The sequence below is a fragment of the Marmota flaviventris genome, chromosome 1, assembly GCF_047511675.1.
Source record: "Marmota flaviventris isolate mMarFla1 chromosome 1, mMarFla1.hap1, whole genome shotgun sequence".
Taxonomy (NCBI): Eukaryota; Metazoa; Chordata; class Mammalia; order Rodentia; family Sciuridae; genus Marmota; species Marmota flaviventris.
Genome location: NC_092498.1, coordinates 87,772,440 through 87,794,847, shown reverse-complemented (window position 1 = coordinate 87,794,847; position 22,408 = coordinate 87,772,440). Strand labels below are relative to the sequence as shown.

Sequence of the window (22,408 nt, the reverse complement as noted above, 5' to 3'; positions counted from 1 at the left end):
TTTTCTTTCAAAAAATAATTGCTCTCACAGAATTTTGGCATGCTCAGTTTTTACCTATGAAGGCATGATCCTCCTGGATGATGATACATTTGTCTCCCCAGCCATGCTAAGCTCTCTGAAGGTCTTTATCTTCCTCTCTCCTACTAGCAAAGGAGATACTGAATTGCCTCAATAAGTCCTTAAAAACTCTAGGTTAGTGGTCCATAAGCTTGAGTCCTCACTAGATAATACCTGGGGATCTGCTAAGTAAAATCTCTAATTCCTATTCTGAAAATTATATTACCAGATTCTCTGGGGCTGGCCAAGGATCCTGTATTTTTAAAAAGTTCCTCTGTAAAACTAGGAAAATGACTCTTCCTATCTTAGAAGGTAGTTTTGGCAACGTATGAGTGCTTTTATACAGAATGCTCAGATCACGGCCCAGCTCAGTTAAGCACTACTTAATTGCTAGTTATTATTATTGCTGTTGTTAGAGGTAGAACACCCTAATCTGAAAATCTGAAATTCAAAAAGCTCTGAAATCTAATACATTTTGAGCATCAACTTTTTGACATCAAAAAGCTGCAGATTTTAGAGAATTTTGAATTTCATATTTTTGCATCCGGGACACCTAACCAGTAAAGTCTATCCAAATATTTCAAAATACAAAAAAACCTCCAAAATCTGAAATAGTCAAAAATTTTAGACTAGGGATTATCAACCTGCATGATTAGCCAATCAGAAACAGATGTTTTGAAATATTGTCTTATCAGTTTTCTCAAATGTGAGTGTGTATAAAAATCATCTAGTAAACTTACAAATGCAGACATTGTGGCTTTGCTGCCCAGAGATTCTGACTCAATAAGGCTGGTTCGTAACCAGAGACCTGCATTCCTGTATTTCCCAAAGGGGAAAATGGAGCATTGGTAGATATTCAGTAAACCAGCAGTTACCTCATTCACATACCTCATCCCCAAGGAAAAGAAATTTGCCTCTTGGGCTGGGGCTAAGATGTAGCTCACTTAGAAAGATAACTTTGGGGGTCATTTGATAACTTGCCAAGGGGCCACTGGGGACTGTCTAGTATCCTACTTCATCTATGTCAGGAGCCACACTGCCTGCCTGGGGTTGGCTCACAGGTGGTAAGGAAACAGCTGTTGTTCCTGCAGGCTGCCCAGGGGGAAGCTCCAGGATGCTGCTCCAACAGGTTTGGCCTGACCCCCACTGCACAGGGGAGCCTTGGCCAGAGTTCTCCTCCCCAACCCACCTTTCACCAGAGCAGTGCCTGAGGAACTCCTGCCAGCTCCTGGGATTGCTAAAGACATGGCCTGGAATACTCTATGGCTGAAGTGTAAGGGAACCACAGGCCACTTGGGAAGACATAGGTACACTCCTAGGAAGACCCAGAAGATTCTGTGTCTGGGCAAGAATGCCTGAGATCCTTATGCCACATACACGTGGTGGAATCCGCCCAAACTCTCTTATGCATCTGACCTCCGAAACCTCTCACCACATTTTGAGATATAAAGTGCAAACTTCTAAAAGTAAAAGGACAAAAGTTCTTATTTCCTTTCTGAATGGCATTCCTTCCTGGATTTCCAGTTGTGATTATGCCAATTATACATTTAAGCATAATCAATACTTGAATCTCCTGGAACTCGATCAAGTCTGGATCCATCCATGAACAAAGACATTACATCGTTAAGAGATAGTTATTTAGATGGAGACAACTATGCTTTTACTAAAGAACATTGCTTTTCATAGAAATTTTGGCCTAGCCTATGTTATAATAAAGGAGAATTTACAGTTTCAAAAAGTGCTTTCCTTCAAACTCCTATAATTCTTCTCCTTGTTCTTTCTAAATCAAACATATACTTTCTCCCCCAAATGCTACATATGGACAGGTCTCTCTAATATTTGAAAAGCCTAAAACTAGAGCACCAAAGAAGGTCCCTGGCCACAGTACCCCTTTCCAGCTCTGGCCATGTGTTACCAGAGCTCTCCTGGGGAAACCCCAGTCACATCTCCAGCTGTTTCTTACACAGCTGCCCCTTGGTTTTCCCTTGGCCCGACAGGATGGACACTTGTGACATAACTAGCCCCCAGGAGGAGGATGGGACAAGGCCCTCACACACTTAGGCAGTTGTGCATGGAATTCCAGGGTCCCAAGAACCTTTAGCAGGAGTGGGGTTATGAGCTGTGCTGGGCATTCCCCTCAGAGGCCTGAAATTCTGCTCTTTGAGGTAGTGTCTGACCACATGAGGAACTGAACATGGCCCCTCTAAAGCACAAGGTACAGGTAGGGACCTGTGTTGCTGTGGTCCAAAGGTTGTATTACATGCACAATAGCCACACAACATCTGTTTATGTATTCCATCCATAAATATCTTGGTCTGGATGTTCTATCCACATTTGTCCCAGGCATATCATTGTCACAGATTCCAAGGACCTAGAAGGCAAAAAGCAGGGAGTCATTTTCTTTGCATAGCAACTACTTTGTTTATTTAGCCAAAGATTCCTCTTGATGTTGCAATGCAAATATAAAGAAGTCAATGGCCTGATGAAATCCTTAAAGAGGATCGAAGGAATATTTATTCCAAGTCATGTACAAGCTAGGTTGTATGATGCTGTCAAAGAATAAAGATGTTAATAAATTTAACCCCAAAGATGCAGATGGAAGATTTGGAGGGTCCTACCATAACTCCTGAAAGACAGGTGGTCTGAAAATTAAATGTGAACATGTAGCATTACAGAAATGAAGAACTTCCGGGTCACATACGAATAGCACATGAATTTACTCTCAAGTATTTAAACATCATTATTTGGAAAATTCAGCCTCAGATGATACACCTTAAAAAAAGCAGGGGGGAGAATTCGTTTAAAAGATGGTGGTTACACTTTTCGAGAATTTGTATGAATGTGTGTATTATCACTTTATCTGTAGATTTCAAAATCTCACTCTAACTGAAAACTAGATTGAGGAGCTAAAAACACCTATCAGAAACTGTTCACACTCATTTGGAATACTGCATATGTATCCATTGTAAACAGGGCTAACAATTTGCAGTTGATGAGTTGCTTCAAGAATATGGAATGTGATAGAAAAACAGTTGTCTTTTGGTACCAGAGACTGAACCCAGGGGTACTTAATCACTGAACCGCATCCCAGTCCTTTTTGTATTTTATATTTTTTGACACAGGGTTTTTTTTGCTAAGTGGCTTAGGGCCTCATTAAATTGCTGAGGGTGACTGTGAACTTGTGATCTTCCTGCCTCAGTATCCCAAAATGCTGGGATTACAGACTTGCAGCACCACACCCCACAAAGCAATTGTCTTTTGACACGAAAGCAAGTATAATGTTGTTTTACTAGCAATATAGGACTACCGGTAGAAATATTAAACACTAGTAAAGAATGTAAAGAAAGCCAAAACAGAAAAAAAAATACTAAACGTTGGCAGAAGTCTAATAATTTTGTAAGACTTAATTAGAGATGACTATGAGCAAATTTGTCTATGAGCAAAATCTAGAGTCCTGTGGCCTTCTGAAGGCCCTGTCTACTGTCCTCTTATACTTTGAGTTTTTTTGCAAAAGGTCCAGAGGACAAAGCAGCTTATGCAAAGAGGTAGGATCTTATTTCTGCTTCTTCCTCTTCCATACCAGGCTTCATGGAGCTTCCATTCCATTTGCTACTCAAAAGGCTCTTGGCACTCTCAGAGGCTGTGGGTGGCGGGAGCTCACCTGCTTTGAAGCTCATGATATGTGAGCTCCATTCCAGGAACCTCCAGTGATTCAAGCTGGGAGTCCACAGCCTTTAAGCATTGGTTCCTTTGAAAAATTCGGATCATCTCTATTGTAGGCAGGGACTGAAGGTCCCCCTAATGGTTTCTCTGGCCCCGATCAAAGATCTGGGAACCTGTGCTCTATTGTACAAGGCTTAGGTTTTGTTCTCCTCTTAATGTAGTTGAACTTTCAGAGTCATCAAGAACTAAAGGGAATTTCAGGCTTTCAAAATAAGAACTAAAACCCAAACTACCTGGATAACTTTATATTGATAAAATAGACACTTGGTTCCCCAACTTCACCTTTCATTTGAAATCCAAAACAAATCACAAGCAAACCTGGTGCCCAAAATGGACTTTTCACTATCTGCTTACCTTGATTTCTCGAATATCCATCGCCTCACAAAGCCAAGGTCCCTGTTCACCCATGAATTCTTTGCTGACCACCCTATCAGTGATCTCAACTTTTTCTAAATTCAGAACTTGCTTCTGTCATGTCCCTGTACGAATTTCTCAGTGTGGCAGTGAAACAAAGAAATTATTAAAAATAATTCAAATCTTTGCATCTTTATCATATCACCACTTTATATTTTCATTTGACCTTTCAATGGATTGCCTTCCCAATAGATTGTCAACCTCTGAAGGTGAGGATATGTCTCATTCCTTTAATTTTCCACACTATTGCAGAGTGAAATTATATTTTTCTTTCTGGACAACTTGGGTACAGGCAGAGAAGAAGGAGCTTCTCTGTCTCTCTCTCTCTCAAATAAGATAGTCTGCATAAATAAATAGTAATTAATACCTATCCCGTGCTCATTCCATGCTCAGCAGGAGCAACCTCCAAAGAGCCATTAATAAAACGCTCCATTCCCTATTGCTTATAAAAGGTAATACTTCCCCCAACTAAACCCAGCCTGAGTACTTACAGGCCTAAAAACTTTGAAGATCACTGCAAGCCTGGGCATAAAGCAGGAGGGCCCTGCAGGTAGCAGTCACCACAGGGCTGTGCAGGTTATTATCCATATGCACACGTGCAGAGCCTACCCCAAGGGCTCTGAGACTGGAGAATTAATGGGACTGAATCACCAAAATCTGACAGACACTTTCATGGTGGCAAAACCAGTTCTGAACTTTCTTCTTGCTCTTCCCTACAGCAGATCAAGCAAATATTAAGTTCAGATACCTACAAGAGGGTGGTGCTTTTCTGTATTTGGAACAATCAGAGACCCAAATACGCAATAGTCTGAATGGGTTGAACTAGCCTCTTTGTACTGCAGTTCATCGACCACTTTCTGCAGGCAATCTCCCCCCTCCCCAGCCCCATACTTCACGTCGAAAAATGCTGGCGAACTCTGGTGCTGCACAAACTTCCCTCAGGTTGGCACCTAAAGAATAAATGGGTAAACACCTTAAGGCAAGGCGAGCTCCTACTGTTCCAAAGCGGCTGGTGTACTCGCCTAAAATAAAAAGGTCTCTGTCTGCAAATCCCGTTTGCTCCCCCGGTAATCCACTCCCACCCCCAGCCCTGCGTGGCAGACCCGTACAGCTGTTTTTAATCCCTACTTTTCTCACTTGGCGTCCCGGGCTCGGGCTGACCAGACGCGGAGTCACTTAGCGTTTCCTCCTCCCCCTGCCGAGGTCTGTCCTCCCTCCGCCGTCTCCTCTTTCTCCGCCTGCGTCCCCGGGGGGCAGAGTGTGGGAAGAACGAATTTCCGCCGGGTTTGGTCGCTTCTAGCCGACTTGGGTCCCTTCCGGACGCAGCCCGCGCGCCCCCCGGGCTGTTGCACCGGGCCCGCGTTCAGAATCCTGGACAAGAGCGAGGAGGCGCCGGCTGCGGGGGCCGAGCCGCCGGGGTTCAGCAGCCAAGCCTCGCCCCGCGGAGCTCTTGGAAGGACTCCCGCCTGCAGCTGGGGAATCCGCTCGGCGGGGAGAATCCGCGCCAGGGAATCCAGCTCTCCCGACTCGGCTGCAAACAAAAAGCGCGAGGTCTTGCTCCCTCCCCTCTACCCCACGACGCGCACCCGGAGAAACAGTTTTTTGCAGAAATGCAACAAGTAGCATCTGTGGCTCCAGGAGCACCCTGCGCCGCCTGACTTGGCCCAGCGAAACCTGCCTGCAGAAACCCAGGCCAGCCACCGGACAAAAGGCGGAGGAGGGGCAGAGAAGTCCAAAAGAGGCCTTTAAGCGACTCTGGCCAGGCCAAGGGGAATGCAGAGGAGACATACAGCCGGCGGGCCAAGAGGACAAGCCGGCCGCAGCACGCAGGGCGGGCGGCGATGGAGGCTGTCCGCGCCGTGCGCTTCCTGTTCCTGGTGTGTGGTTGCCTGGCGCTCCCGCCACGGGCCGAGCCGGTGTGCCCCGAGCGCTGCGACTGCCAGCACCCCCAGCACCTCTTATGCACCAACAGGGGGCTCCGCGCCGTGCCCAAGACTAGCTCGCTGCCTAGCCCCCAGGACGTGCTCACCTACAGCCTTGGAGGCAACTTTATAACTAATATCACAGCCTTCGACTTTCACCGCCTGGGACAGCTCAGAAGGCTGGATTTGCAGTACAACCAGATCCGCTCTCTGCATCCCAAGACCTTCGAGAAGCTCTCACGGCTGGAAGAGCTCTACCTGGGGAATAACCTTCTGCAGGCGCTCACACCGGGCACATTGGCTCCGCTGCGCAAGCTGCGTATCCTGTACGCCAACGGGAACGAGATCGGCCGCCTAAGCCGTGGCTCTTTCGACGGCCTGGAGAGTCTGGTCAAGCTGCGGCTGGACGGGAATGCCCTAGGGGCGCTACCGGACGCAGTCTTCGCCCCTTTGGGAAACCTGCTCTACCTGCATCTGGAGTCCAACCGGATCCGCTTTCTGGGCAAGAACACCTTCTCCCAGCTGGGCAAACTGCGCTTCCTCAACCTCTCTACCAACGAACTGCAGCCCTCCCTGCGCCACGCAGCTACCTTCGCACCCCTGCGCTCCCTCTCCACTCTCATACTCTCAGCCAACAGCCTGCAACACCTCGGCCCGCGTGTCTTCCAGCACCTGCCACGCCTGGGCCTACTCTCCCTCAGGGGCAACCAACTTACTCACCTGGCACCAGAGGCCTTTTGGGGGTTGGAGGCCCTGCGCGAGCTGCGCCTAGAGGGCAATCGTCTGAACCAACTTCCCTTGGCGCTGCTGGAACCTTTGCATAGCCTGGAGGCCCTGGACCTCAGCAGCAATGAGTTGTCTGCCCTGCATCCCGCCACCTTTGGTCACTTGGGCCGACTGCGCGAGCTCAGCCTGCGTGACAACGCGCTCAGTGCCCTCTCAGGGGATATCTTCGCTGCCAGCCCGGCCCTCTACCGGCTGGATCTAGACGGCAACGGCTGGACCTGCGACTGCCGGTTGCGGGGCCTGAAGCGCTGGATGGGTGACTGGCATGCACAAGGCCGGCTCCTCACCGTTTTTGTGCAGTGTCGCTATCCCCCTGCCCTTCGGGGCAAGTACCTGGATTACCTGGATGATCAGCAGCTGCTGAACGGGTCTTGCGTGGATCCGTCCGCTTCCCCAACCGCCAATAGTAGGCGACTGACCCAGCCCACAGCCGCGGGGGAAAAGATGACTTCCCCTGCAGATGGTCTCCTGGAAGAGCAGGAACAGCCGCAGCCGCAGCCACAGCCCCAGCAGCGGGGTAGATTTCTAGGTGAGGTTGCCTGGGATGTGGCCGCCAGGGAGCTCATAGGTAACCGCAGCGCTCTAAGATTGAGCCGACGAGGTCCGGGCCTCCAGCACCAGAGCCCTTCTGCTGCTGCTGCTGTGGACCCCCCTCCACAGCCCCTGGACCTGCAGGAGAAGCCTAGTCTGGGACGTCCGACCCTGCCCGAGCCCATCCACGCGGAGCCCACACCAACCCAGCCCACTTCTACACAACCGGCCGCCGGCGACCCCTGGCAGCTCGCAGCGAAGCAACGCCTGGCCGCAGAGCAGCAGGAGGGCGCCTCCCAGTTCCAAGGCAGTGGGGTGAGCTTGCCGCCTATGGTATCTGACCCGTGTGACTTTAACAAGTTCATCCTATGCAACCTGACGGTGGAGGCAGTAGGCGCGGACAGTGCCTCGGTTCGCTGGGCCGTGCGTGAGCACCGCAGCCCCCGGCCGCTGGGCGGCGCGCGCTTTCGTCTGCTTTTCGACCGTTTTGGCCAGCAGCCCAAGTTCCACCGCTTCGTCTACTTGCCGGAGCGCAGCGACTCGGCCACGCTGCGCGAGCTACGCGGGGACACCCCCTACCTGGTGTGCGTGGAGGGAGTGCTTGGGGGCAGAGTTTGCCCTGTGGCCCCCCGGGACCACTGTGCAGGGTTGGTCACCCTGCCAGAGGCAGGGAATAGGAGTGGCGTCGACTATCAGCTGCTGACCTTGGCCCTCCTGGCAGTCAACGCACTACTGGTGCTCTTGGCCTTGGCCGTCTGGGCGTCTCGCTGGCTGCGGAGGAAGCTTCGGGCCAGGCGGAAGGGTGGAGCCCCGGTCCATGTTCGCCACATGTACTCCACCCGACGGCCCCTGCGCTCCATGGGCACTGGTGTGTCCGCAGACTTCTCGGGATTCCAATCTCACCGGCCACGCACCACCGTGTGTGCACTCAGTGAAGCGGACCTTATCGAGTTCCCCTGTGACCGATTCATGGACAGCACAGGTGGTGGTGCAGGAGGCAGCCTGAGGCGGGAGGATCACCTTCTGCAAAGATTTGCTGACTAGGTCCAGGGCAACCCTGCATGTGGAGGGAAACCATCTCATTGGCCTTGAAGAGCCACCTCTCCGTGGGGCTCCCAAGCCCAACTCAGGGGAAGACCTGTTAATACGTCTCCTTTTCCCCTTTTGTGCATTTGCCAGAGAGGACAAAGGGGACAGAGAGCCAATCTAGGTATTACCGTCCACTTCTGAGTACTAACTAATGAAGCAAATATATGATAGACGGTGGTCAAGGCCAAGAGTAGGGGGCAAATGGATGGTGGCTACAGAGGCAGAAGTCATGGCACAGCTAAGGGATGGCTCTTATAACCATGCTATGCAATAGCCTGTTCTCCTTTGGGCTAGAAAAGGGTGCTTATGACCCAACAAACATGGCCAGAAAGAGCCAAGCCAAGCCGGGAGTGCATGCTTTTTTGTTTATTCAGTGTCAAACAGAGGAGTTTTGTTTCTATTTAAGGAAAAAGGAACTTATTTCCATTACAAAGGAGGCTTGGCATCTGACTCTCCAGGTCTGGGGGGTCTCTGCCAGGAAGGGTGAAGTAAACAGGTGGTAACACTCTCGACAAGAAACTCAAATTATGTTGGCTGATAGCGCATTGCATTCAGGATACCCTAAGGTTTAAATAATAAAAGACGCTATTTTTTTTCAACAATGTGAAGATCTCTGACATTTAACAAACTGACCAATAAACTCAAAGACAATTTTAATTGGACTGGGCCGTTCAACTAGTTTCCTTTTAACATGAACAGACAAGAACATTTGCTGACTCTAAGGGTAACTAACATTACATACTTTGTCAGGAGAAGGCTGCATACAAGACTTCTCTTTCAGGGTTGTTCCTGTGGTTTTAATTTTATTCTTTTAAACCTATATATGGAAAAGGAAAAAAAATCAATGTCAGATTTGATAAAAGAATGTAATATGTATGTAACTGATGACCCCCCGAGGGAACTCAAGCAATCCAGCTTACCACTTCTCTGACAGTGTGTCTACATGGGAATAAATGCAATGTACTTCTCATTGCATTTTAATCAGTGACACTCAGTTGACTGCGCCTACTTCTGAGTTTCACAGTTAAGCAGTAAAAGTAATTTCTTAACAAGCAAAAGGTGATTGTTGGGGCCAGGGTGTAGCTCAGTGGTGGAGCACTTGCCTAATGTATGAAGTCGTGGGTTCCATCCCCAGCATCACAGAGACAAAACAAAAGGTAATTGTCAATTGATAATGTAATCTTTGACCACATTAATGTCTGTCCTTATATGAAACCGTAGACAGGAAGAAATTACGGAAGACAAATGTGAAAAAAAAAATACATCAATGGGTATCTGTTTCTACTAAAACTAGAAGGTTTTTATGAGTACTTAACCCTCACTGTGAAAGAATTCTATAGTTTGCAAATTAATCCTTCTACTACCCAGTGTTTTACTGTGTGATTAAATCTTATCTTTTAGTAAATAGTTGTGGTATTACTTTTCAATATTTTTATTTTAAACTTAGGGTTAGTCTCCTTTATTGGTTTAGTTTCCAGCTATTTGGGATACTTTCAATCCCTAATATTTATGAAGTACATGTTTATCTCTAAATGTAGTGGTTTGGTTTACATTAATAATTTTGTGTGTGGTCTAAAAATCAGTCACTGGGAGGGTATACACTGTGGTTATAGTCACCATGTTTGTGGATTTATTGGCATTGGAGTACCATGGAGGCCACTATAATGGTGCTAAGGCTAACAGTGAGTCTTCTGTTTAGGGCCTCAAGCCCCTGAGGGTCCTGATGACTCAGGGAATCCATCACAGTCCAGGGGTCCTTTAACCCAGGTCACTTCTTTTATGTTTGGCCTAAATTGAGCCATGCCTGACCTTGTCCCAGCCACTGAGCAGGGATCCAGGGACTTAAATGAGCTGATCTTTGTTTATGTTCAGATGAGTAAATGTCCAGACCACTTAAACTACAGCTGCTTTTCTGGCAGTCTTATCTGCAGGGCCAAAACTTAATAAACCACAGGAAATAGACTGTCATTCTTTGTTTGCCACCAGTGCTTGTTTTAGATTCAGAACATATTGGTACATAGGGGAGGTAGAGTTTTTTGCTCTTATTTTCAACCAGCTGGCTATCTGGCACCTTTTGTATTCCTGGCTTTTCTTCTTTGTGATATAATTGTATCTCTTAGCTGTTTCTTTGCACAGCAGTGTGATATTAAGTCCCACTGAAAATGCGGAAAAGACCTCTGATTCTATCCATCACCCACCTTTTCTGCTGCAGAACATCACTGGAAATGCTTACTGCCTGGATCTGTGTTCTACTTAAAACAGTTTCACTGGAAAGTCTTTCAGTGGGAAATGAATAAATGTCATACATTGTTTTGCTCAGTTATGTCAATAAACCCACTTATTAACAGATGTTTTATTGCTCGAGTTTCCAAATATTTTATACCCTTTTATAATGATATGCATTTTTACAGCAGTTTTTCATCTATGAAAAGGAAACATAAAGCTTGAAGTTTTTCTGTCCTCTTTTAATGTTTTTCTAATTTCCATTTCCACAGTAGAGTATGAACTTCATCTTAAAGAAATGGCTGTATGACTTTATACCCAATGGAACAATGAGATGGCTCTAAGAGCAGATGGTCACCCGCGCTATGAAAATATTATCAAAGACAAGTGACAGGACCCGGGATGTAGCTCAGTGCTAGAGCATGCTTTCCTGGTATGCCAAGGGCCCAAAGCTCAGTCCCCAGTACTGCCAAACAAACAAACCCAAACACCCCCACCAGTGATGCAGGGTGATTGGGTCTCAGCAGGCAATGCCTATTTTGAGAATAGTAAAATGTCAAGCCCTTTGACTCTTGTGGTCAATAATAAGAAGGAATTGCCTTGAACTGGGGGTCATTTTTACCATTACAAAGTTTATGAAAAGATATAACTTTCTAAAGAAAAAATGAATAGGCTTTGTGTGATTTTATTTAATTTATGTTCAATTAACAAGCCACTGAGCAGTCTGGAATGTGGTGTGACCCTCAGCTCGGACAGTGGGATTCCTGCTTCCACAAGGCAGAGAATTTTGCAATGCTGCCAAATGCTAAATGGTATGTGAGCAACACAAACATTGACTAGCTTGCTACACACTTGCCTTTCACCAAAGTACAGCAATATGGAAAGATTCTATATATTTAGAAAGCATTAAAATAGACACTGGATTATGGTATGTGTAGTGAATCACCACCCCCCTCTTCTAAGGGGACTTCTTCTGAGGACTGGAGATAAATGACAATAAAACATTTCCAGTACTAGAAGTTTTTTTCAAAATTGCACACCATGACCAAAAATCAATACCTTCACCATCTTCAGAGAATTATAGGATCGTGGAAGTCACATAGTCATCAAAAGTTACCATTGTTCTTGCCTAGTCTTTTTGTGCCTGTGTCTCTGCATCAGTTAAAATGGCATCCTAAAAATCCTGGCTGCAGGGTGGCATAAGCATTCACCATCATCAGCTATATCAAGGATGGGCTAGATATAAATTGCATTATTAGTCTGGGCTAATAATGGGCAACAAGTTGTATGATCCATTTTAGAAGTTTCAGAGACAAGGCATTTCTCCTTAAGTGTTAACCAATCAGAAAATTCACAAAATGAAATAACAGCACGCCCTGCCCGCCATCCTGTTCTACTTAATTAAGGCTCGGATGTGGTGTAGAATGCTAACTCTTGAAACCCTTTCTCGTGTTTTAAAAATAATGAATATACTAGTATCTGTCAAATTTTTCCATGTTTGTTAAATTCTTGGTGTAAGTTCGTTTGTCCTTTGGATTGGAAGTAAGGGTGCAGTTTTGCTTCTACAGTGCTTCCCCTTCCTGTCAACTTAGGAAAGCACCTCCAGGTGTACTTTTAGATCTCAGTGCACTGAAATGGCTACTTTGCAGGCATGAATGCTTTGTTCCTAGATAGTTCGGGCCACTTTGTTCTCAAATACTATCCTTTTCATTTTGCATGGGGAACCTGAGATATTTGGAGATTACACTTAAATACATTAATCACTGAAATAATTAGGAAAACAATCCTCTGGTTGCTCTATCTTGGGGCAGAGTAACGAACAATGCCATTACATTTGAGAGAATTGAAGCTACAGGTGTTGTGATTTCTAATTGAAACAGAAACATGGCTTTAGAATTTGGCTGTGAAATGGTATCAGATGTTAGAAATAAACCATCACGCACCAGCATTTCAAACTACGGCATCTCTTGACTATGTAAATCCATGGCATTTCTTTCAAACTGATGAAAGCTTTATAATGCTAGCTCTGTGCCATAGTTCCTGCGAAGACAGGGCAGCACTGTTGTGTATTGAGGCCAGCTGTGGCTGTGTAGCAGTTATTCACTTTTCCAAATTACAGTTTTTGATGAAGTAATGCTTTACCCTGCAGCTGATTTCACACTTAGCTCTCCGTGTATGTGTGGTGGAGCATGTGCAAACAGAGTTTGAATGGTGGCTGCCAGCCTCTTATCCCCTTCTCTCCCAATGGTGATGTCCTCCTAAGGATATTTATGTTAGGAAATTAAAATAACTACCAATAATAACAAACACCCATATTAGCACCTCTCAGTAACAGTTCACATTTTGTGATGTTTGTTTTCAGCCTTAAATGTCTCCATTGACAAAAACTCCCAGTTTCCATCCCCTCACCCTTTCCTCAAACCCCACTACCATTGTGCATTGGATGTGTTTCTTTCTAGTCCATGTTCAAATACAGTTGATTCTTGTTATTCAAGGTCAGTCCCCATGAACACTGGATTAACAAATACCAAAAGATTACTCTGAGGGGAAAGATAGGGTTAGGTCCTGCAAGGTGCTAGTCACAACATTTTTGTCAGCTTATCAATCCATATCTTATTTTGTTTTCATTTAAGACATCATGTTGAACACATGTTGTTGATTCATCTCATTGAACTCATGCTAACAACACTATAATCCATGCCTGAAGAATGTGCATCGAGCCCGGTGCTATGGTGCATGCCCACCAGTAATCCCAGCAACTTGGGAGGCTGAGTCAGGAGGATTGTAAATTTGAGACCAGCCTCAGAAACTTAGTGAGGCCCTGAGCAATAAACATTAAAAAGGGATAGGGATGTGGCTCAGTGGTAAAGCACCCATAGGATCAATTCCTAGTACCAAAAAAAAAAACAATGCTTCTAACATATTTTCTCCATGAGACACACACTAGCCTTTTTGTGCTTAGGGACACCAGGCAGTCTATCAGCATTTCACCAGCATTCTTGGGACCCCCTTTTAACTGCAAACTGACAGTAAACATGCTAGAAGCATTTCACCAAAATAGACAGCAAAAAAGACACTTGGAAACAGCATGAGAGCTAACTTGAGAAGGCAAAACACTGGCTGGTTGCAGAGGCTCCTGCTTGTAATTCCAGCAGCTTGGGAGGCTGAGGCAGAAGGATCTCAAGTTCTGCCGCAGTCTGTCTGGGCACAAAATAACCGGGCCACCACACCGCCTTGTAGATTCAAACAGCAATTCTTTATTCCTGAACTCTCACCAGCACTCTACACGCACGTTCTGGGAAAAATTTTTCTCTCCACCGGGCTCTGCGTACCAATTCTCTCAGAACCTCTTGAGAACTCAAAGGGAACTCAAGGAGTAGGCACCTGAGGCAGCAGGATAGCCCTATTCCCAGCAGGATCCACCCTAAACCTGGAGCCACCCTAATCCCTGAGCAGGGTCACCTTAACCAAAAATGCCATGTCATTCCTACTTGGCGATGGCTCTCAGCAAAGTTCAAAGCCAGCCTCAGCAACTTAGCCAGGCCCTAAGCAACTTAAAATAAAAAAATAAAAAGGGCTGTGGATGTGGCTCAAGCACCCTTGGGTTCAATCCCTAGTACTAAAAAAAAAAAAAAAAAAAAAAAAAAGGCAGAACATTGTAGGACCTTAACTCAGTGTGCACAAGCAACTCAAATCATGCACTACCCTGAGATGTCAGCAAATGACTATGGATGTGCTGTTAGTTGTTGTTTCTGGGTGATAAATTTGGGTGAGTAGGTGAATTCACAAATATGGAATCCAGGAGTAATGAAGATCAACTGTAATTTTTATCCTCCCTGCCTCTCTCCTGGGCTCCCTACTCCTTTCCAGATGGTACAAATTGACATTTCTTTTGCCTGTTGAGTGATCTTTTGTCTTCATACAGGTACACTGATCATTCTATACCATCACACTGTTGGTGTGTATTTTGCAGGCACTGTGTGGACGGTGTTCTTTATATGCATAAGTGTGTATTTCGCAAGCATATGTTGTTGTGTGTACTATTGGTGATTTTTGGTGCTTTGTATGTGGTATGCCTATTTGTGTGTTGAGGTTGGAGGGTTCCTTTTTTTTTTTTTTTTTTTTTTTTTTTTGCAAAGAACAATTTGAGTCTGTGTGATACCTTCTGGTTGTTCTCCTCAGATTGCCCTTGCTACATATGTAGTTTGCATTCCTTCCTTGGGACTGTTTATCAGATATTACAAATGTAGGTCCTCATGTGTCCTTTCTCACCTCTGCCAACTTCCCATTACCCATTTCTCAGTCAGGGCTTCACAAAGAAGTGATCTCCAGAAGGTGCCAGCCTTGGTTTCCCTTTTATTTTGAAAGACTCTGACACTCTTTTACTCTGTTCCTCTATTATTAGCCAAAGAAAAGGGTGGCTGGCTCTGGGAAGAGCTTGGTTTGCTTGGTGGAGGATCTTTGTTGTGTTCCCTTATGGCCTTTGCCTTCCCACACCTTGACAGGTCATGTGCTTTTTCTATTTCTATTTTAACTACTGAATACACACATACACACACACACTGCTTTTTGTTTGTGCCTTGGGCTTAATTCTGCTTAGGATATTCTTCCCTGTACCTTATTGGTCTCATCCATTATTATCCTCTCTCTTTCTTACTTGGTTCTTAAAAATAAATAAATACATACATACAATTTAAAATTACCAAAAAAGATGCAAGATATTTAAAAATTACCAAAAAGGATGCAAGATATTTAAACTCTTTGCTCAGCTTTGTCACTTAATATTTTGTTCTGTGTGCTTTACCAATCTCTCTCTCAATCGCTGATGAGTAAAATGTAGGCATCCAAATTAGTTTACAGTGTATTCCCATGGGTCATGTGTGAGATTTCCTTTGCCCCTAAAGATTTCAGTTATATTTCCTAAGGATAGGACACTGTCTTAAATGACCATAGTACAATTATCAGGGTCAAAATTTAACACTGATAAGATGCTATTATTATGTAACTCATAATCTGTACTCAAATTTATCGACTGTCCCAACAACATCTTTTTAGCTTACCTTCCCCAACTCCACCCAGTCGAGTACCATGCACTGCATTGAGCTACCAGGCTGTCCTCCCTCTTGCATCTCTCTCTCTCTCTCTCTGTCTTTCTCTCTCTCATTTTATTTGGTATGATTTATTCTTTTTAAGGCAAACTGAAATGTAATATACATGCAGTAAACTTTACCCTTTTCGAGTGTACTGCTCCATCATTTTTCACAAATGCATACAATCATATAGCCACTGACCTAATCAAGATACAGAACATTTCCATAACCATAAAAAGTTCCTTTTTCTCCTTTATACTCAATTTCTACCTTGCTGAATTCAACCTCTGGTAATCACAGATCGTTTCTGTGCCTAGACTTTTGCCTTTTCTGATATAGTATACACATGAATAAAAATAATATGAAGCATGTGTCTGGGTTTGTTTATTTTTGGATAATGCTTGGAGATTCATCCATGTTGTTGCAAGAAATAGTTCATTCCTTTCTATTGCTGCATACTATTTCTTTTGAATGGGCATACCACACCTTGTTTATCTAGTATAAGACAGAACTCAATCCAATAATTTTAAAGTGGGAGATTAAAATCAAAATTATACTATCCACATAACCACACACACGTTGTTTATCCATTTATCTGTTGATGAACATTTAGATTGTTTTCACTTTCACACTAGTATGGACAATGAAGCTAAAATATTTGCATACAGGCAATTGTGTGAATATGTGCTTCATTCTCTTTATTAGCTGCCTAGGAATGAGTTTGTTAAGAATATATTTAATTTTATAAGAAACTGCCAAATAGTTTTCCAGATTAGTTTATAGTGTATTCCCATGGGACATGTATGAGATTTCCAGTTGCTCCACACACTTGCTAGCATTAGGCTTTCCCCCTTAAAAAAAAAAAGAAAAGAAAGAAAAAGAAAAAAATTCTAATAGGTATATAATATTATTTTATTTGGTTTTAATTTGAATTTCTGTAATAATCACATTGAGAATCTTTTTATGCAATTATTTGTCACCTGTATCTCTTTGAAAAAGTGTCCATCTAAATCCTTTTTTTTTTAAAAAAAGGGATCTTTGTATTTTTATAAGTGAAGTTTAAGAAGATTCCATATGGTCTGGATATAAGTACTTGGTCAAATATATATTGGAAAAACGTTTTCACCCAATCAGTGGCTTACAGTTTCATTTTCCTAGCAGTATTTTTCTTTACATTTAGGTCTCTGAATCATATCAAATTTATTTTTTAAATGGATCTATACCCTATGGGGTGAAATATGGACCAAGCAAAGTAATTGTCCCCTCCATCCACGGATATACACTTGTCCAGCATCTTTTGTTGAAAAAAAAAATTCTTCCTCTATTTAATGATCTCTGCAACTTTGTTTAAAATAACCAATTGATGGTAAATTTGGGTCTATTTCTTGAAACTATTTTGATCCATTGATACATATGTCCATTCTTATATCAATACTAAATTGTCTTGCTTGAATGGAATAAGGTTGTATGAGTCCTCCAAATTTGTTTTCTTTGATTTTTATACTATTTAGTTTAGTTTTTTTTTTTTACTTCATACATAAATTTTAGAGGGATGTGGCTCAGTGGTACAGTATAGATTTAATATGTAAAAGGCTTTGAGTTTCATCTCTAGCACCAAAATAAAATAAATACAAAAATAAATTTAATATCATTGCCTCAAAAAATACCTATTGGGATTATTATGTTACACATTTGCTATAACAAAATACCATAAACTGGTTATCTTATAAACAACAAAATTTATTTCTCACAATTTCAGAGTCTGGGAGGTCCAAGATCAAGGTTCTGCAGATCTAGTGAGGGCCACTTTCATCTTCTCACTGTAACCTCACATGACAAATGGGGCAAAGAGGCTCTCTTGAGCCTCTTTTATTAGGACAATAATTCCACTCCTAAGGTCTCTGTTCCAAAGCCTAATCATCTTCCAAACTTCCCATCGCCTAACACTACCACCTCGGAGGTTAGAATTTCAATGTTCATTTGAAGGCAACACAAAAGCTCAGACCACAGAAGACTGCATTAAGTCTATAGATCAATCAGGGGAGAATTGACATCTTGATACCAACTCTAGGCCTGTGAATGTTGCATTCTTTTTGTTTATTTATTTCAATTTACCTGATAAATGTCTTATAATTTTCAGCTAATAAATCATCAATCTATATTGTTAACTCTATCTGTATTTCATTGTTTTTGATGCTACTGTAAATGGTGCTTTTTTATGGCATTTCAATTTCTATTTGTACCAGTTTCCAATTTCTTGCATGTAGAAATAAGTTAGTTTTTCTATATTGATTATGTGTCTTGTGAACTTACTGAACTTACTTGGTTCTAGGAGCTTTTTGCTCTAAGGCTTAAAATATGCATCTTCCACTTCTCTTTACATAATATTTGACTCCTTCCTGTAGAGTGTGAGAATCTTAATTTAGAGCAAGGATTGACCTGCAGTCCAGCTAGGTGCTTCTATAAACAGAATTTTATTGGCTCACAGCCATACTCATTTGTTTGTGTTTGGTCTATGGTCATGCTCTCACACTGAAATGACATAGAATAGTTAAGACAAAGACCGTGTGAGTCAGGAGCCTATTATATTTATTATCTGGCCCTTTAAGAAAGAGGCTGACAACCTCTATTTTAAAAAAGCTTTTCACATTATTAAAAATAAGAGGGACTGTTTAAATTCACTCTTGTCTAAAAAAATGTCTGGGGCTTTCAAATTTTTCATGTCCATCCCAGTTTCCTTGACATCTACCTGCAGAACTTCCTCCAGCAATTCCTATGGTGGGGTTCTGCTGCCAGGAGTCATCTCACCCCTTGGTTGTGGGCAGAGGTCTTCACTGTGCTTTTGCTGAGCAAGCTGTTTCTCTTGGGTGGAGAATTCTTTACTGGCTTGCTTTTGTTTCAGGGCCTTAGAAGTTCCTCCTCCTCTTCCAGATCACTTAGCTTCTGACAAGGAGGCCACTCTGTTTCCTAGGTTTTCTCTACATAATGTGTCTCCACTCAGTCTGTGTTCAAGGTCTTCAGTTGGTTTTTAGCAATTTGCTTGTGATGGGTTCATGTGTTTTAAAACAGTCCTGATTGCTTAGGTCTCTCTGAGCTTCTTGGATCTGTGGTTGATTGTCTTCCAATAATTGTAGGAAACTCTTAGCCATTGCAAGTTCTTCTTGAAGAATTTCTTTTGCCCTACTTTCTTCTTTTTTTCATCTGAAATTTTAATTACATATATTAGGCCATATGATATTATCCTACCCAGTTCTTAGATATTCTGCTTCTCTTAAATATTCTTTTTTCTCTTTTACACTTTAAAAAAATGTACTTCATTCTGGGTAATTTCTATCCACCTACATTTAAGTTTGCTGATCTATCCCCACCTAGTTCCAGTTTGTTAATTAGCCCTTTAAGGAATTCTTCATAGATATATTTTTCTCTTCCACTTCTTTTCCTTGTTTAAAATGTCTACCTCTACTGAAATTCCTTCTTTATTGATGCATATTATATAACTTTCCACCAGATTTTTAATATATGTTTGTAATGTTAGTTAGATTAAAGTTCCTTTCTAATAGTTTTGATATATAAGTCACCTCTGATTGTTTATCTCTAAGCAATGGGTAGCTTTTTCTTGTTAGTTTTGTCTGCTTTGTAAATTTTAGTTGAATATTAGACTTGGTGTCAAAACACTAAAGACTGAGGTAAACAGTTTTATGCCCAGAAATGAACATGCCTCTTCTTTTGGATCATAACTGTGAGGTGTTGAATTAATTAAGTCTCTTCTTAATTGGGTTTTGTTGTTTCTCTCAGTTCCCCACAGATTTCAAAGTCCTGTAGCCATAAACTGACTTGTCATATAGCATATTGACAAATTTAATTTTTAAAATTGTTCCTTTTCAATGACATTTATTATCTGTGGTATAAAAGAAGATTTCTTGGTAAACTTTGTAAGAGTTTATAAGATGAAAAGGTGTTCTTCAGTTATATTTGTGTAATAGTTTATAGTCATATATACAAATTAAATCTGTTTTCTTTTTTACCTAACTCTCCCCCCCCCATATGAAGTATAATTGGGGGGATGCTTTCCAAATAAAATTAATATGAGGTTCTGTTTGTAATTAACATGTCTCAAAATAAGATTTTATTTAGGTACTACTGGAAAAAAATTAAGTAAAATGAAGAGTCTCCACCCTTTGAAGCCCTGTAGTTGAGGGTTTTGGTGTCAACTTGAGAATATTGCCCATCATGGTATCGAGAATCCTCATTTAGACAAATCTTTCTCGATACTGCATTTTGCCTAGGAAGGAACCCTGTCTCAAAGAGTCAAGGTCTTTCTTTGCATGCATTGAACTTTAAACAAAAATTGGTTGGAGAAGAGGGACACAATGAATTAGAAACAATAGGATTCTTATTTCCTGGAATGATTCCCAAATGACCCTCTCCTGACAAAGACTGTGAAAATCTGATACTGTACAGTTGTCACCACATCTCAGAATTTTAGACAAAAGATAGCTCTCTGTCACAGAGAAAATGAAAATGCTTAATTTTAATATTGCCTATGGGACAGGTATTATCACTGACAGCATGGCACGTCCTACCGAGGGGAGGAGCTACGTTTCAGAGTTTTACCTTGATCTTACACTAGTACTATTTCACTTATGGAAGACTCATTAAGCACAACTGTTTGGGGGGTTTATTTAATTTCACAGACTTTCATAAACATTTTGTGTCAGGCACTATTTTTAGTGTTATTCTTATGCTAATTCATTCAGTCCTCATACTATCTGCCCTCTCAGGCAGGAGATGTTACTTTCTCAGATTAGAGGCACAGAGTGGTCATGATGTGGCATCCTTCCTGTCTGCATCCTGGGTCCAAATTTCCTCTTCTGTAAGGTCACTTTTATTTTCTGCCCATTCTGTCTAACACCTAAAGGGCACTATCCAATGTTACATTATTTGTCCTTAAGTACTTAACAGACATGTGATCTCAGTCACAAATACTTCAGGTGAAGTCATTGCTACACTCTGTAGGTGTAGTTCTTCCCACTGGCCCATGAGCTGCCTAAGGACAAGGATTCTTCCTTGAGTTTCTCTTTGTGTCTCCTCAGGGCCTGGCTAGTCAGAGCCTGGGTCCTGCTTATTGATGAGAGATGCCAGGTAGCCCTTTGTCCTCTTCCCACAGAGACAGACACCCATGCCAGATCCTGTTCTCTCCAGAGACACACATCCGTGAGTTGGGGAAAAATATCTAATAGCTGTAATCCCACCCAAATATACATTTATATAGTCATGATTGAAAATTGACACAGGCTATAAAGTGATGCGTTCGACTAGGCGTACAATATGATTCTGCCTTTTTTAAATCTTTAATATGAAAATGTAGTTCTTTCAAAGCATTTGGGAAAGTCAATGCAGATTTCTTATTTATTTTAGTATCCTTTATGACTTAGCATAGTACATTCCGCTTAGTAGGTTCTCAATAAATGCTAATAGAGTTTAAAAAAATTGATCTTTTAGAAGTCTGAATTTTTGCTTTCTAGGGCAAGAAACAAGATATTGTAATATACACATCAGTACATTTTTATTTCCATCGACTCCTCCTTCTTTAGTCATTTCTTCCCCAACAAAATTGTGACGGAGACTTTAAAAAATTCTAACAATAATTTTATGAATTTCTTTCTGCACCAGAAAGACAAGTGTTTTTGTGAGATAAGGGACATTGCAGTGACACCGTAGGCATGAATTGAAGTATAGGCAACTAGTCTCACCAGGTAACTGATTCTCTGCTGTTGCCAGAGTAAGCCGTCTCAGAGGCTGATGGGGCTGCCGACCTTGGCATATTTATCATCATTACCTCAGGGGACAGAAACCAATATCTCTATTCTTGTGAATGCACATCAAGAAAGGAAGCTCACTCCGTGGAGAAAGAATTTGTCTGTGTAGGTGTGTGGTGTGTGTGTGTGTGTGTGTGTGTGTGTTATAGGGGGAAAGAGACAAAGATAGAGACACAGAGACAGAAAGACAAGCCAGAGACACAAAGGGACAGCAGGAATGTTTGGTTTCTTATATTTTCTTTCCTCTTTGAACTTTTTCCTACTTTTGCTGTAGAGGGAAAATAGCATCAGGCTCTCCTCTGGAAGCTCAGAGTCACAATAGCTACTCCAGTCCCTAAGACTTCAAGGGACATAGTTTTTCCTTATAAGGGAGCCAAGAAGGACTTGGGGGAAAAAAAAATAGACAATCTGTGTTATCATCTCTCTGGCTCTGATTGCCATCTGATTCCAGAGGCCAGAGGTGAGGGATGTGACCTTGGATAATGGTGGTGCTGCCTTCCCCTCCCCCTTCCATGAATGGTGACAACTGCTTTCTGGCCTGGAGTTCACAGCCAAACGCTGGGACTTGGGTCCACAGTCAGCACCAAGCTGCTTCTGTGCTAGTGGAGTGGAAGCCAGAGCGGGGTCAGTGCCCTGTCCTCAGTGGTCCCAGGACAAGAGTGAGGGGGTGAGAAAGGCTGTATTTCTACCAAGAGGAGGTTTCCATTTGGGTTAGATTGCTGGCACAATCCCGACAAACCACCACAAACTGGGT

At 42.8% G+C, this 22,408-nt stretch overlaps 1 protein-coding gene across 1 annotated transcript; it reads left to right on the top strand.

Annotated features, from left to right (window-relative positions):
* The first annotated feature begins 5,352 nt into the window (after positions 1–5,352).
* Tril (TLR4 interactor with leucine rich repeats) lies at positions 5,353–10,855 on the top strand. Its single transcript, XM_027939600.2, has one exon. It carries the CDS (start codon positions 6,036–6,038, stop codon positions 8,475–8,477), a length of 2,442 nt encoding a protein of 813 aa, XP_027795401.1. The 5' UTR covers positions 5,353–6,035; the 3' UTR covers positions 8,478–10,855.
* The last annotated feature ends 11,553 nt before the right edge of the window (positions 10,856–22,408 follow it).

What these genes read in the sequence shown, in the direction of transcription:
- Tril (XM_027939600.2), top strand. Translation starts at nt 6,036, where the DNA reads ATGGAGGCTGTCCGCGCCGTGCGCTTCCTGTTCCTGGTGTGTGGTTGC.